This window comes from Epinephelus lanceolatus, chromosome 15 (assembly GCF_041903045.1).
Source record: "Epinephelus lanceolatus isolate andai-2023 chromosome 15, ASM4190304v1, whole genome shotgun sequence".
In the NCBI taxonomy this organism is placed as follows: domain Eukaryota; kingdom Metazoa; phylum Chordata; class Actinopteri; order Perciformes; family Serranidae; genus Epinephelus; species Epinephelus lanceolatus.
In genome coordinates this window covers 16832743-16849606 of record NC_135748.1, presented here as the reverse complement: position 1 = coordinate 16849606, position 16864 = coordinate 16832743, and the positions used below count along the sequence as shown (strand labels likewise).

The 16864-nt window shown below is 43.7% G+C and overlaps 1 protein-coding gene across 1 annotated transcript in view; it reads right to left on the bottom strand.

The window, feature by feature from the left end:
* cnksr3 (cnksr family member 3) overlaps positions 1 to 16864 on the bottom strand; it is a 36746-nt gene that overhangs the window by 18691 nt on the left and 1191 nt on the right. The window contains exon 2 of the mRNA XM_033643162.2: positions 786 to 949. Within this exon, the coding sequence (XP_033499053.1) occupies positions 786 to 949 (164 nt within the window). The remainder of the gene's footprint in view (positions 1 to 785; positions 950 to 16864) is intronic.

Here is a 16864-nt window from a genome sequence, read left to right as displayed (position 1 = left end):
TGGAGCATGGAGGCTTTTCATCACTCTTTTCGTGCTCACTGGTTGTATGCAGATATATTTTTGCTGGCAGTGCTTCTGGAAGCTATGATGATTGACAAAGGGGCAGCTGGTTCGCTCCCAGAGTGACTAAGAGGAGCCAAACGGGGGGAGCTATAAATGAACCAAGAAAGATGGCTCAGGTGAGTCAATGGTTGCGGCAGTAAGAATGACTTGCCTGACATTTCTGTTTGTTTAAGAGAGAAGTTCCTTGTGTGTATGTATTTTGTGAGTGAAGAAGACTAAAGATTTAAAGGAGAATGGGGAGAGAGGTTTTATCTATTGAACAGATCAAACTGTTAATTGTCGCTGCGTGATTACCATTAACTGCCTCTAGTAACCTCCAAGTGTCTAACTGCCAAATCGAGCCCAAGGCCACTTAGATCCATCTCTCCTCCTCTTGAGTGACACTAATGTTCCCCAGTGTCCTCGGGCTTGCTTCGTGTGTTGTTGTGCCGTTGCACCCTGCTGAGCTGTGTGAGAAATGAAGAGCCCTTCTGCATAGCTGGGTCCTTTAGCTGCCGAACCAGAAACTACAGGCTGGGTTTTAGTGAATGTGAACACTGAGAGCGAGGGGGGGAGGGACAGTGACCAAAAGAGAGCCCCTGCTTTGTAGCAAATCCTTCCTGAAGATACAGTTCCATCCCACAGCCATGCACTGTATCTAGATACACATCACATTAGCCACACACACACACACACACACACACACACACACACACACACACTGGTAACAGAGATCGACTGACCAGAGCACAGAGTAAATCGACAGCCTCCAGCACCAGTTCCTGGTGTCCAATCCTGGCCACGCCAAGCTCCTCCAGGTCTTGATGTGTGATCTTCAGTAGCTGCTCCCCACTGATCTTCTCCCGCTCAAAGTTGCTCACATATTGCTGCAGGCTGTCGTCCAGACCTGGACACAGAAGATGAACAAAGCAAACAGAGGGACTCATTAGACAAAAATTGAAAATACACAACAGTCTGCTACTTCAGAAAGGTTCAGTTCAACTGTCATTTTCAAGATCTTTATGCCCCAATGGAAAACCAAAAATAGAATTCAGCCCAACTACTGTATCTTTATTAGCATGTGCCCTAAAAACAGGTGGGACTGCTATCTTTGCTAGACAAACACACCATTAACAGAGTAACAGTTGAGACCTTTAAGTCTGTTGGGCTGGTTAAACAATGGAAGGCTATATTTGTGAGTGTATGGGTGTGTGTGTGTTTCAATAAACGGGCCAGTGTCAGGGGCGTCCCCTTGCTACTATTTAGAGCAGCAATAACAAATGAGTGACCATTACACTACCAACTGCTCTGGTCATACCAGGATGTAACTCACACATGTGTGATGTAGGCTTTTCTGATTCTGTAGAATAAGTAATATTCACGAGAAACAAACTCATAAACACACCCTCCCTATGCATGCAATGTGTCGCTCAGCGGATCTTTAAGTGGTGTTAAGACCAGATAGTTTAAAAACAAGCCTTTGTGTGTTTGTATAGCTGTGGGTGTAGAAGTAAACGCCGTCTTTCTCCCCATCAAAGAGCGCACAGAGAGGGGGCAGCTGCAGATACATGGCCCTGTGCCCCGTTTTCTAAAAGACCTGTCAGCTGAAAGACACACTCGACTCCCTCTAACCATGCCTCACACTCTCCCTCACAAGTAATACTCTTCAGTGTGAGGGTCTGGCCGATCCGATTTCAGTTTGATATTCAAGTCATAAAAAGCTTTACTCTTAAAGGAATGTGTAACTCAACAGTTGATAACTGCATCCATATAAAATGTAGGGCGTGTAGATATGAGTGAAGATCTACAGGGTGTGTTCTGTGGTCACTGAGCCATTTTTGTGATTGGCACCTCATGTCTTTATGCCTCTGTGACACTCTGTCTGTACATGTGTTGCACAGAGTATGCAAAGCAGGTGATATTGTATATGTGTGAGTGTGTGTGTGGATCGTGGTAGTGAAATGCTAACCAAACAAGATTAGATTGCAAATATCAGAGCATCAGGATACATAAAGAGTACACACTGTACATATTGCTTGTATCAGCGCACGTACATGTTCAACCTAAAAACAAACATGTTTTTTTGCCAAAGTTAGTACAGTATTGATTATTTTATGTTAGAGATTTTTGTTTCTTTTATGCTCTATGTTCTCTCCTTACTGGTTTGAAGTAGGCAGGACCATCTTAATAAAAGAGGCACTGTTACGCATGGAGTGCATGCTAAAAACAGGGAGCGAATAGTTGAATCTTTGTATGTACACCTAAATGTTATCCAAATCTTAAAATTCTGATTCGGTTACAGCCCTAGGATGAACAGACGTCAGTACGGTGCTAATAAAGCAAACAAATAAAGAACAGCAGCCAAGTTACTTGCATTATGATTCCCTGACTTTCTGGTACTGCAGCCCTTTGAGACACATTTATTGTAGAAATTGACATCACAGTACCACCACACATTGGGATATGCTGCATTGTGGGCTCACACTACCTACAGAGGATTTCCTTCAAGGCCATTAAAATTCCATTATGGCATCAAAGTTCAGTTATGACAGCGTTTTCAATCCTTGAGAAAATATCTGTGAGAGCTCAACTCACCTCTACTGAATCAAAGGGAAATTCCATCATGCCTTGTTAACCATTAGCCGCCACACAAGTCAAGTCCAGTTAGGCTCATTGGATTTTTCTCATTCCTTGGCATGCTAATTCAGAAGACTTCAGAGAATTTTGAGCTTAACCCTTGACTGGCCAACAGCGAGGAAATCCACTTCACAATGTAAGACTTTGAGGGACTGAGTACTGGCCTGAACCCACAACAGCACAATCACAAGCCGAACACAAACACTGGGCCGGTCTCTTAATGCCATCAGACAAAAACAAAGACTCAGGCTCAGAGAGGGCAACCTTTCTCCTTCCTGCTGTGTTAAAAAGGCATTTCCTGTGGACTGGTGCCACCCTCCTCACCAACCAGAAGAAAGAACTGAAGGGGAACTTGTGGTTCAGCTTACAATAAGACTGGCTGAGGCTTACACTGTGTTTTTTTTTTTTTAGCTCGCTTGTTCTATAAAACCCACACAGACGGACTAGATATGGGAAAACAGTCTGGAAAGAAAATGTGGGAGGAATGAATCTGCACCTGCTAATTGATAAATGTGAGGCCACTCACTTTCATCCATTCATTGGCAAGTGTTTTCCTTCCCACACATCCTATTCCTGATCCTAGAAGTATGACCTCAGAGAGTCCAGGTCACTCCTGGGTCCAAACTGATCTACATTAGCTTTGAATTGGAACAATTTTAAGTGCGTTTACGTTCATTAGAGGAGGAGACCCAGCACTTGTGTGTCGCCAGTGATTGAGGATAAGGGTGAATGTGTGCTACAAAGAAAATATATTACTCTGCCACTGAATTCAGGGGCCCTAAGAGGAAGGTAGCTCTGCAATCTTTCCCTGTGGACTCAACTATTGACACCTTGTGAATAAAAGAGGGGTGTCCTTACAGTTGGGCTTATAAAACATTTATTGGGCCTGGATCAATGGCAGCTGGGGTGTGCATGTGTGTGCGAGACTATCAATTTTCATTAAAGGTAGAGTAACCAGTAAAGAAGATAGAGTGTCATGTTATTGTGAATTGAGCAAAGGGGGAGGCACAAGGGAGGACTGTGTGAATGCTCTACAAAAGCCTGCGCAGGATGAAACGCTTTGGAGGACTTTTATGGCCTCTGTGAACCACTTGGCAAATGTTCTCAAACCAGAGTAAGTGGGTGTGACACAAAGCACCAACGTCAGATGCATCGCATCGCCCGATAGCTGGACAAACATCCAGTGCCCTCCAAATTTCACTGTGATTACAAGTTGATTCAAAGAGTACTGAAATGTCATGACTAGTTATACTAACAATAGCACACATGAAAGCATGGTCCTGTAATGTTCCAATAAACACAAACAGTGAATTATACCTTATTCCAGCTTCTCCAATGGGAGCATTTGCTGTGTTTTCCTTAGTTTATTTCACTGTACATCTTTGTATTATGGACTGTTAAGGCCCAGACACGCAAAACCAACATCAAAGAACTAGTGGCGGCGAAAGCAATTGTTGCATCACCGCACACTGCCTGTGTCTCAGCCAAAAGGTTGGACTTGGACACACCACAAAGACTACAACCAACTGCCAACTAGCATGTATGTTCTGTGCCTGCATGAGAGGAAATAACTTCCCATATCAGCAGGCAGTTGTAGTCTGTTTTGGTCATTCAAAAAGGGAAACCACAAGACCGATAGGACGAATTCAAGATGCTAGTTAGCCAGCTAGCTCAATGACAACACAACCTGATGATGAAAGAACAAAAGATATTAACTGTGGGCTAGCAAAAAAAACCCCACGTGTTTATGTGCTTTACTTGCTTTTGTTTCTCTTCTTGTGCACTGCAGCTTAACTGCCAATCAGAGTGATTACATTCACCAACAGGTTCTGCCATCTCCAACTCAATTCAACATGCTGAATCAGCTGAAAAAGAGCTGACAAGGGCCGACTAGTGCCATTGGTGCGGGACACACTGCAATAACTGGGGAGAAAAACACTCACCAATGGCCTGACATTGACCAACAGCCAACCATTGGCTTGGTGTGTCAGGGCCAACATCACCTTAGGATATAGGGAATGATGGAGCATTTGGACTGTTTTGACATTTTATAGTTGGAACAAGAAATCAATTAATGAAAATTGTATTAAGAACCACTTGACAGTTTCACTGTGCATGACAAACTCATAGAAGTTACGCATTTTAATATAGTTCCAGTTTTCACATATGGCTAAAAAAGACCTTCCCTGCATGAGGAAGAAGAGGGCGTCTGAATGAAATCTGTCAAAGTCTGTGCCCAATAAACACAGAGAAGGAGGTGAGTGGTAAATGCCAGCATGTGTGTCTCAGTACGGCATCTGCTGTTCAGTGTGGGGTCTCTGTTACCACCCACCATCTCCCATTCAGTAAACAATGATTACGTGCAGAACAGGTTGCTAACACAACAGATTCAGTGTATAGACGCATGCTAGTACGCACACACACACACGCAGGCGTATTTTTGGACAGCTGGGAAAGCAACAACCCCTGATATTCCAGTCTGGATGCAACAAGTGCAGCCAGGCCCTGTTGGAGGCCTTCGAGCTCTGCAGCCTACTTAAAGGCTGTGTAAGAAGACATTTCTGGCAATGTAAACAACAGAACCCTTCCGCTTGCAAATGGCTGGGCTATTCTTGTCACAATCTCAATATTTCCCATCTGTACAGACGCATAAAAATGGCAGATTGTGTTTAATGTGGCCAAGCCCGAGACTCGTGTTTCTATGTTGAAAACGTAATTAGAACAGGTTTGTACATGAAATCTTACACAAGTTCAGCGCTCTGTCTGATCTATGATCAATTCTGATCAACAATGCCTTCAATGCGGCTTTAGGTTGCCAACTTTTCGTTCTCAGGGGTTCTATTACACTAGAAAAGCGCGAAGAGTCTTTCACCTCCTACAGAAAGAACAAGCTCCCTCCTCTTCACCTCCCCCATCTTTCAACCCCTCCCTGTGCTCCCAGCGGGAGCTGTAGCCACCCTGTGACGCACACACATAAACAGGGACACACACACACACAAACACACACACAAACACAAACCAATATCCCCACTGGGGTGGCCAGTGGGAAAGCTACTGGGTGTAGAATAGCAAAGCCACTGTAACTCTGCTGTCTTTATTTGTCAGCCCGGCCTCTGAACCTGCGGGGAACGGTCAGGAATTTGACTCATTGTTCTCCGCTGAGCAGCTCCATTGTGGGAATTCACAGCGCCCTGGCACAATGGTCCCTGGCTGGACCAGGCCGTGCTGTAATTAGAAAGAAAGAAAAAGCTCCTCTCGGCGACTGCTAAGCTATCCTCTAATGCATGACTTCACAGGGCAACAAAGCCTGTACACACACACTGGACTGGCTCTTCCAATGGGAACTGGGGATAGGAGTTACACAATGGTGCTCTACATCTCTCCATCAAGCACGTTGTGTCCTCATCTGAGAACAGTATAGAACATTACAGCATTCTATGAAACTCTTCTCTCCTGAAAGATTCAGTTCAGGTGCGAAACGTCTTGTTTCATGACTGCTTTGAATCAGTTGTTTTTCTGATAGTGGAACAGTTGTGCATTATTGTGCGTATATGTGTTTCATGATATTGGCAGTTATTTCCAAGATATTCCTGCATCAAGTGAAACTGAACAGGAGATAGCTTTGGATACTGAGAATAAATATCTCTGACAGCTCAACTGGTTGCGACCCTGTGCCACCCATGTTTTAATCTTATCATTGCTTCCTCCAGCTAACAAAGAGTGTTTCACATCATGTACCCTAATCTTAAAAACAGACTACAAAATGGCAGTGACGTGTCCCGAGTGGGCTTTCTAAGTGAGGAAAAAAGCAGCTGAGCTGTTAGTCCCTGAACAGGCAGACAAAAGCAGCTCTGTGTCTTACGGTGTGATGGACGATGACTGATGAGAGAAAAGGGGGTCAAGGTTCGTGGGCTGTCGTGGTTGAAGCACATCAGCAACTATGAGTGCCAGCCTCTGGGTTCAGTTAATCCTCATCTCTAGCAGCAAACAACCTCACATTGCTGGTAACCTTTCAGATTTCAAGTTTAGGGGGTATTGGAGGGGGTATGAACAGCTTGGTTGATATTGATTGAAGCAAGGTGAGAGGTGACGTCTGCAGGTGAAGCAGATCAGAGCATGTCACATGACATGATACATGATGGTCCTAAACAGATCACAGGGTAGAGGAAAAACAAGACAGAGTGAGAGAGACAGATAAAACAGACTGCTGCAGGCACATTACTGTCTTTGCTAACCTGCATCACCCAAAATAGTTGTTGCTTAAGCTCAGGGCGTGGAAAAATAACTGAAAAACTGGTTGTCTGGGTCACTGAGTTTGCGACCAGAAACATAATTTACATTTCCCTGTCAGACTTCTCAGCATCAAACATGTGGGCTGTCCTCTTTTACCACTGTTCATTAAAGTTAAGTTTAACATGCAGTTCTTCCACACAGGGCCATTCCCTTAAAATTTAGGATTCTTCAGTAGGTTAGCAGCACAGCACAGAGAGCTTACATCCTGATAGAGGGGAAACCTAGATAATAAATTGCAGTATTACCCAGGATAATGACCCATGTAAACATGTTCACCTGTATCAGATTGGTTTCCATTGCAATGGAAACCAATCTGATACAGGTGAAATCTTGTCATGGTAGAAAAAGCATGGGTGCAATTAATAATTTTAAAGTCCTACATTTTGCTAAATAGGCATATTTGCAGTCTGGCAGAGTTAGTTAACAAGATTGATGACACTCTCATGTCTGTCCATTAAATAAGACTGTAGCCAGAAGCCGGTTAGCTTACCCTACCACAAAGACTTGAAAAAGAGGGATACAGCTAGCCCGGCTCTGTCAGACTGATTCAGAACTGTATTTCCTGTCTCCGCAACCAGCGAGACTCTAGGAAGTTACTTGTCTAGGTCTAGACCTTGAAATCTGCCCATACCACCAAGTTGTCTGGCATTGTACCTAAAACAGAAGTTTCTCTGTTCAAACATAAAACAATCAGATGAGTGCTGTGTGGGATTAACATTTCGCCAATCAGCGCTACAGGCGGGACTTACGCTGTCGTCAAGCATTGACAAATGTTGCGCCAGAACTAATTAGGAAAAGAACAACAATGGCAAGCACTATAGACAAGAAAGACGTGGCTATCAGTGCTGTTCTAAATCGCCATGTCTTCACAATATCGCCCAACATTGAAAGTTTGCTCTGGTCCACTCTTAAAACTCTGACATAACAAGTATGTTGCCATGACTATGCATGAGTGTGGACTTAAAATGATGTTGCATTCAGATGGCTACATTGGTCTCTAGTTGTTAGTTAGGGAAAATCCAATCCCACTCCTCCACGGAAATTGTGGGATTGGAATGCAAAGTCAGACTTCAGATGGAAAAGGAGTGTAGTTGACTTTTCTGTCTGATATCAGGAAAAGAAGTAACTGGGTGTTGCCTAGAAATAGTCTGATACGTAACCTAAATTGTCAGTTTTGCACTTTGTATTCTGTAGTTAATAAACAAAATGAGATATGTTAATGAGATGAGTTAACTGGTGAGCTTTAGAGGTGCTGGTAGGGGGATTTTGGTAACGAAGTAAGGCTAGTTGTTTCACCGTTTCCAGTCTTTGTGCTCAGCTATGCTAGCTATTCCTTTAATAATGTCTCTGTTCCATTAAGGTGATTCATTAAGCTATGCCAATGAGCCAGCATGCACAATACCAGGGTCATGGAAGTTAACACCTGACTGTAATGCAGCCCTGATTAAGAATATTCACCACACCTGTGCTTCTGCTGCTATGTCTTGCCAAAATGTCTGCAGTAAAATCTCCCAATGTATTGTCTTTGTGTTGTTGTGGCTTGTATATTTATAACTGGTGGTAAACACAGACAGATATTTAATTCATTCATGGGTACACCAGCACAGGGATATTCAAGGACAGATTTGTAAAGCTGCAATGTAAACACTCTATCTTTCTTGAATAAGACATGAGTCAGTGTCAGTGACACTGTGTGCAGGTAAGTGAACCAATACCTAATTGTAGGACAGGGGCAGGGGTTGGAGCAATAACCTCTTAGGCCAACGTCAACACCCATCACTCTCCAGCCAGTCGGCCGCCCGGCAGGCCACACTGCAGCTCGTTACCACTAGCATAAACACCCACTAAAGAAAGCAACAAAGACCTCAAAAAATGTCTCAAACACCCCCCTCCTTCTCCTCTCAGTCCTGGTCCTGCTTCTCCACCCACCACAATCTTTCGTCTTTCCTGGCCCCTCCAACGTTCATATTGTTGCGGTTCCGCCTGTTGACAAGTATCCCAAGATAGTCACAGTCTTTGTGTCTTGAAAGTGCACAATACAATGGAGACTGTCACTTTCGGAATTTGGGAATGGTCTAGTTTTTTTCCCGTTTTAATCACAATAGGTGTTAAATCAGAAGCAATAAGGACCCTCACTCTGTACGGCCTGAGAGTCACAACTGAAATGTTGCATAACAGAAAACACTGACTTTGGTACAACATATACATCATTGCCCTGAAACAAAACTATGATTAAAGACTGTCGTTCTTTACAAAGAGACAGAGTTGGAGGGAAAAGGGCAAAAAGCGGAGAACAAAGGCAGAGACAGAAAAAGAAAAGGAAAGTCAAAAAAAGAAAATGACCACTTTTAAGAGGCGACATCCCCCATCGAACTTAACCCTGAGTTCAAAGTCATAGCCAACGAAACACAAACAGGTCATAGGAAAAAAAGGGGAACTTTGTTTAGCGCTTTCATCCATCACATGTATGGTGTATGATCAGGGTGGCCCTACACCCTGATTACAGAGCAATTTACCAGCACCATAATAGCTGCCTATGGAAACCACAATTAAGATGAACAAGGTCTGGGGGAGGAAATGCGCCCCACTCATTTAGTTTGCCATGGGAATAGTGTGCTAGCACTAACCCTGCATGTGGGCATACTTTCTTGCAGAGCCAAACTTTGCATCCATTGTGCCATTATGTCGTATAATAATGTTTTTTTGGCTCTTATGAAACTTAAAAATTTGACAGACAGAAGCAAGCTGGTAATTAAACTAAAGAAAGCTTCATGTCGCCCCTGGTTCAAATGGTTGAGTGTAGTACTTGCACCATTCCTAATGTGGATACGCATAAGCATCTTTGGATAAGAGCCTGCTAATTGCCATAAATCTCCCGGAGGGTAAATCCCCCCTCAAATCTTGTTAAAAAGCCTGGCTGAAAAAGTCGAAAGAAAGATCCCACTGCCAAGCCAAGCAGAGGATCTACTCGATCAAAACCGACAGCGGGTCCATCTCTGACCCTGGCACAGTGGAAGTCCGTTCCTCGGCTTGGTCGTTTACACGCAAATTTGAGCCTGCCTGCTTCCTACCCAGACTAAACCCAGCAAGAGCACTGTGCAGTGGCAGCGCAAAGGGCTGCTGGTGGTCACCCCCTCAGCCACAATGGTTGCCAACAAAGAGCTGGAGCATTGGCTGGAGATGTAAATAAAATTAAGGTTACTATAGTGACAGGGGAAGTGGGAAGAGATTGGGGGAATGGAGGTTTGAGGAAGCTGGAGGAGGCTGAATTGGAGAGAGGGACAGGAGAATGTGACCACAATCCAAGGATTTATAGCTGGCTTGTGTCCAGGTCAGGGAAGGAGGAGACTGGGGTCAGAAAGATTGAGAGCATCATTAGCCCATCTATCCTCTCTGTAGAGGACCAATAAAAACAGCTAACACACACATGCCTAACAAAATGACACATACACTCTATTCAAAAACACAAATCAACAAAAATCAGCTTTCCCACGAAAAATTCTCAATGACTCATTTCTCTTAATACGACAGAGAGGAGTAAACATAATGAGCACTTGAATGAATTATGTAACGTAAGACATCACTAGGCAGCCCACAGGCCGTGGGCAGCTGATCCCGTTCTCCCTGCTGCAAGGGGGGCGGTTGGAGGAGGGTGAGTCATCTTAAATGAAAGGTAGTGATGAGCGACGGTGTGTTACACACAGGCCGGGACAGGGCGCCTGTGATGCAGCCATTCAGACACACATTCACACACTGCATGTTGTGCTGTGGTTACTCTACTGAGTCTCTGACTTTGGTGTTTAAAGATGTGTCCCTACATTTTGCTTTAATGCTGCAAACCAATGATGGATTCTTCCCGAACACACACACCCACACACACGCTTATCTCTCTCACCACAAAAACACACTCCGCCCATTTCCAGGTGAGGTTTGTTTGTGCTCATGCTGGCACCTGTTGTGGGTCTCCCTCACAACCATGACATGTTAAGAAAGGGACAGTCCTGTTCCCGTAACTGATGAAAGTGCTGTTGACTGGAAAGGTTGCCTCATGCAAACAGACATGAAGGGCAGGTGAGAGGCTTTTCCCAGGTGTCTGCGCCAGTGGAAACAAAAGGAAAGATCAACAGAATCTCCATGCATTGTTTCATCAGATCCAGAATTTTCTCAAAGAGGAGCCACCACTCCCTGCTTAAACAAATTCAAAACCCACATTTTGCTCTGATATCCTTTGTACAACCTACTGAACCGAGATCAAGGGAACAAATTGTTTTGTTTGAAACTTTCTAACGTTCAGCCTTCAGTCGAGATGAGCCCAGATATGACATTAAGTTCCAGCCTCGGGCAAAAACACAGATGATTTTAAGTTCTTTAGGTTGAGAGATTTCACAATCCAGTTTGACAAAGCATGTCAGGGTGGATCCGTCACAGCTGACCTGAATTCTGATAGGTTACCTCGCTCCTTTGCACGTTGGGAGAGAAAACAGGAATAAACAACATATGGTATTTTTCTCAAAGAGTGATACGTGATGGGGAAGTCCAGAGGAAGATGGACAAAGAGTGAAAGAGGTGCTCTGGAAAGGCTACGAATGACTTCATTGCTATTCATTCGAGGAATTTTCTGTGGATTCCCTTGGTGACTTTTACCCATAACAAAATGAAAACAGAAGCTTGACACAGTTGTGCCCTCTTATCAGCTTTATGACCTTTCCATAATAGGGTAATATGTGCCTTTGTGTGCTGTAGAGCTACACGGAAAACCACACATAAAAATAACCACAAAGAAAGTTTGGGGCTTTCCTTTAATCATCCAGGTGTTTTTTAGTCTTGTAGTTAAAAACAACACTTTCATCTATTCAGGGTGCCATGGAGCCATGCTGACAGTGGGCCTCAGGGCTCATTAATGCACCATCAGTGCTATAAAAACACAGACTAACCCATTACAGCTGCCTTTTCTATCAGCACTCTCTAATGTAACAAGTAAACAAGACAGTTGACAGACTCAGAGACACGTCACAGCACGTGAAAACACAAGCATAGGGACCTACAAACAATAACTCCTCTATTCCTCTATCCTAATTGCATACCAACGTGATTATATAATGTAGATAGATATAAACACTGGAATGCAAGTAGATTCTCTTAAAGTTTAACCATAAGATTGGAATTCCTACAAGGAAGGCAATTTTAAAGTGTGTGAATAACTAGACAGGAATTCAGTCTCTGCTGAGGACCGGGAAAATATGGACAAGTCTGGACACGTTCTGAACAAGCTCTGATCTGGCATTCACCCAAGTGCCCGGCTAAACCCAAAAGTGGGTAACAGTTCATAAAACTACAGATCACTTCATAATCATAATGACATTACACTCCATTACAGTGTAAGCTGGTGGCTGGATGAAAGAGCTTTGTGTGTGTTTGGTCAGCGAGGGGGACCATCAACTTGACGGCGTTTTAAATCTGTTAAAAGCAACTGGTGGCCCCAAATGCAACAAAGGACATGTGTGACCTGTTTTGATTGCTCATTCGCAGAGCTGCTGGTTTGGTTTGGTAGGGGAAAAAACAGCAGTTGACTGCATTCCTCTCGTGTTCTGTGGTTATTTGAGCATAACTGCATTAGCAGTGCTTTGATAGCAATACCAACACAGCCATGCACTTCCTTTTCCTTCTCTGCATAAGTTTAAATCACCATACAAGCACAGGTCTGGTATGGGAGCAAATTAAATATATCTTTTAAAGAAATTAAATCACATAACTGTGAAGGTAAGCCTCTAGGCACAATCATGACACGCAACGAACCAGTGAGCGTGGGCAGGCGCACGCACTTGACATCTCTGCACGAGAGCTCAGGCAGCATGTCACCCGTATTTGCACTTGCACCCGCTGTGCCACCTCAGGTTGGAGCTTTTATTCCCATGGCTTAAGCATGGCACTTCACCGGCCAATGCTCTTAGGGAAGAGCAGGGCCAAATAGCTTGCAGGTCCTGCTAAGCTGAGATCATCTGGGAGATTTGCAATGCGCATTTTAGATTTGAATGAAAAGCAAACTGGTCTAACCCAGCCTGGCAGGCATACAAGGTGACACTCGGTCTCCTCTCCTGGCACTGGGAGAAGGACCGTTGGATTTACATGCAAATGCAAACTGATTTTGGCTTCCTGATAAAAATCAACATACCTATTAAAGTGCTGCAAACATGAGGGATCATTACTGGGTGCTGACTTGAAGCACTATAAGAAGATTTTTGCTTTGTCTTTGTGTGCTCATCGCTAGATTAGAACAGTGACATTAACAATTAATGATTTCTCTAGAAGTCCCCATATGTTTGAGCTCCTGAGGCTATATGGCTGGGACAACAGGCCGTGTGAGAAGCAGGCCGCGGAGGAGCCGGCGGTAATGAAACCACAGCAATCCCTTTCAGCCACCTCTCCCCAGGGGGAATCCTCTTACAGCACTTCCCCTGAACTCTAAAGGCCATTCTCTATGGAAAGGTAACATGGTTATCTGCCCATCAATGGAGCACAATGGGTCGATTTTAGAAGCTGAATGGCTGGATGAGTGGAAACTGGTAAAAGACAAAGACGGGAGATTTAACTAGGCGATGTCAAAGGAAGACTGACTTTCAATTGAATATTTCAATTTGCTACTCCCCCATAACATGAGGCCACCAGAAAGGGCATGCAGACTTCCGCTGTTCTTAAAGCCTATGTTTAGATTAATTTAACACCTGTCCTCCTTGATGCATATACACGCAGCCTACAGTGAAAGGGTTGCTAAAACGGATTAATGATGCCTGTGGAGGCTATCCAAACATAGAACTCCACTTGTCTGATAGCGCCAGCACTAAAACAGAGGCAGAGGATGCCTTAATAAGGGTGAGGCGTCTGCACAACGTCTGTTCACACTCCAGTTTAGGAAGTCTGTCTTTTAGCCAGATAAGGATCACAGGCCATTATTGCCCACACCTCTCTATCATCTCTACAGATAAGGCTGATGAGGGTACCCATCAGTGGAATCATTCAGCGTGTGCGGACTCAGACACAATGCTGTTATTTTTCCAAACACACACTTGGTCAAAGACAAAAGCACATTCAGCACATGTTTGCCACCTCTCTGACAAGCTAATTGCCTCCTTGACACTTGGGTGCTATCTGAGAGGCAGCAACACACACCTTCGCTACTACTCTCATGTTTCCATCCACATGACATCAGACAAACGTGTGTATGACGTGGGGAGGAGCACATGCTCAACCTACATCTGACCATTCATATCCGACTTATGGTTACGGGTCACGTTCACGCACATCTGCGAATGTAGCTTCATACAGATTACTGATAAGCTAATAGAGCCAGGTCGTGTATAGATGTGTGCCAGACGGGGCTGTTAGGTCTGAAAGGGGTGTGAGACAGATGTGGGCCACTAGATCAGCAGCTTTAATGATGACACCTTGCTTAAAATAAACCTATCACTAAAACTGACATGCCTAATCCATGTCTACATACAAGGCTTTGAAATCTGATGAGCCAGTATTTAAGTATAGAGAATGCTGGAAGATATCCAGTGTGTGCTGTATTGAACTGTACAGTCTGAACTTGTTTAAGAACGGAAGAAGGGCCACTTAGTGAGCCAGTAGTTGTGCAGGTTTGCATGTTTGGGATGCCTTGTTAAAACTTGGCAGTCTTACTACCAGTAACTACACAGTGGACGAGTGGGGAGGAAAAAACTCTTAAGTGTGTTTGGTAAATGAGAAACTATTCGGCTGAGTTGGGGCTAAACATTCCCGCAACGGTGCCAGGCGTTCTCAGCTGAAGAATGTGGATTCAAGACTATATTTGGAAAATGACTAGCATCATATGACTTCAAATTTTGACCAAGTGTACATGTGTATGTGGGTCACTGTATAAATATGACTGAATGAACTCTAACCATAATTTAATTCTCAGTGTCACGTAAACACAAAATGTGATTAACATACTAGTTTTAAAAACACACTGCTGTGACATCAACACTGTCATTAAAAGAGTGTATATTTCCCCCAGGGTAAGCAGTCCCACACATGACATATGGAATACCTATCACACGACACCACACGTCCAGCTGGAAGATCAGAGCTTGTGGTGAAGGAAATGTGCTGCGGGGCATCTCCAGTCCCCAAACAGAAAACAACAGTGTTTAAAATGAAAGAACCTAACGTCCTTTCACTGGCAATAAACATCCACTAACCACTGCTTGATCTCCTTGAACAATGCATGTGATTAACAACAGCTTCAACACACAAACCAGTCCCTGTCCCACCGAGGAAAACAACCTGAGGCAGAGCAGAGCAAATGTCTTCATGCAGCAGAGTCTCTGAGTTTAATTTGACTTCTTTCACACAGGCGTGACAAGTCTGGAAACACCCGTGTTTGCGATTGGTGTTAGCAGGTCAACAGGAGGCCATGACCCTGCTCTCATCATGGGTTTTACGAAGGTGTGATGCTGCTTGCCTTAGGTATAAAGGGCTTAAACAAGTTGTGCAGTCAAACAACATTACAATGTTGTGGCTGTGTACTGTGTTGCGGTCAGTGAGGACAAGAGAAGCTCTTTTCGTTTCCATGAACACTGCTGGCAACTTCTGGCCCTCTCTTAGCCACATACTTTACTGTGCTTGGACGCTAAGATGTTGAACACAGAGAGGAGAGCTAGATGGTACTTAAACTTTTCAGATGTCTATCAAACTTTAGGACAAATTACCTTTTGTAAATTCTATGTTAAATTTTCTGTTAATCTTAAAAACATTGATTGAGGCTTGTCAGACCAATCAGTAGGGCTGCAACTAATGATTACTGTCATTGGTGATCACTTTCTCAAGTAACTGATCAGTTGTTTGTCCTATAAAATGTCAGAAAATGGTGACAAAACGTTGATCAGTGCCCAAGATGACATCCTCAAATGTCTTGTTTTGTCAGCCACCCAAAGAAAAGAAACCAGAAAAAAAGCTGAAGAACATTTTGAATTTTTTTCTTTCAAAATTATCACTCATACAGATTAATCAATTATTACATTAGCTGGCCATTATTTAATAGATGACAACTAATTGATTAAACCATTAATCCAATCGTTGAAGCTCTACCAATCAGTGATCTGTGGAGCGGTTTAAACGATGACAGCAAGCAGTGCTGTATTTAAGATTTTAGTTAAGAGCTTTATTTGTTTTGTGGCTCCCACTGCTTAAGGGTAGATCCAATTTCTTGCAGAGTAATTGTAGTCTACACCCACTGACAACGCCTCTAACCAAAGCAAATGGCTATTTAGCCTTGCAAGACCACAATGAGAAAAGTTAAATTTCAGGGATGACTCTGCACGGCTGCATCATCTGCGTCGTTCTATCTCAAGTGGACAAACAACACTACAGTGACCACTTTTGATAAAGTTTACAGCTTTGTTTAACAATGAGAGACTAATCTAATATTAACCCATCACTTGGTAAAATAAAAATCAGCCCTAGCTGTGATCAACACCCCATGTTCGTGATTGTGAATGGTCTGTTGTCATTTCACTTAGTTCACATCTACCATGTTGCAAATCCACTGGTTAAGACCCACAGACACAACTGCTGAGTCAGATTTGCAGGAGACTGACAGCAATGGAGCCTGACTGACAGCAATGGGGCCTGTGTAGACAACTAATCCTCCATCCATGCGTGCCGGGCCGGGCTCTTTTCACTGGACACACTGACAGTAACCCCTCCACAATCCCCTTTAGCTCCCAACTATAGATGAGCACTGGCAGGCATGTCTCAATCAGCAGATACTGCGCTACAACACTGCCATAGCCCCAAATAATAATAAAAGAGCCCGAGACATTTATTATGAGATTAACAGGGAAATCACCTATAATTTGCTTTGGGTAGTGTC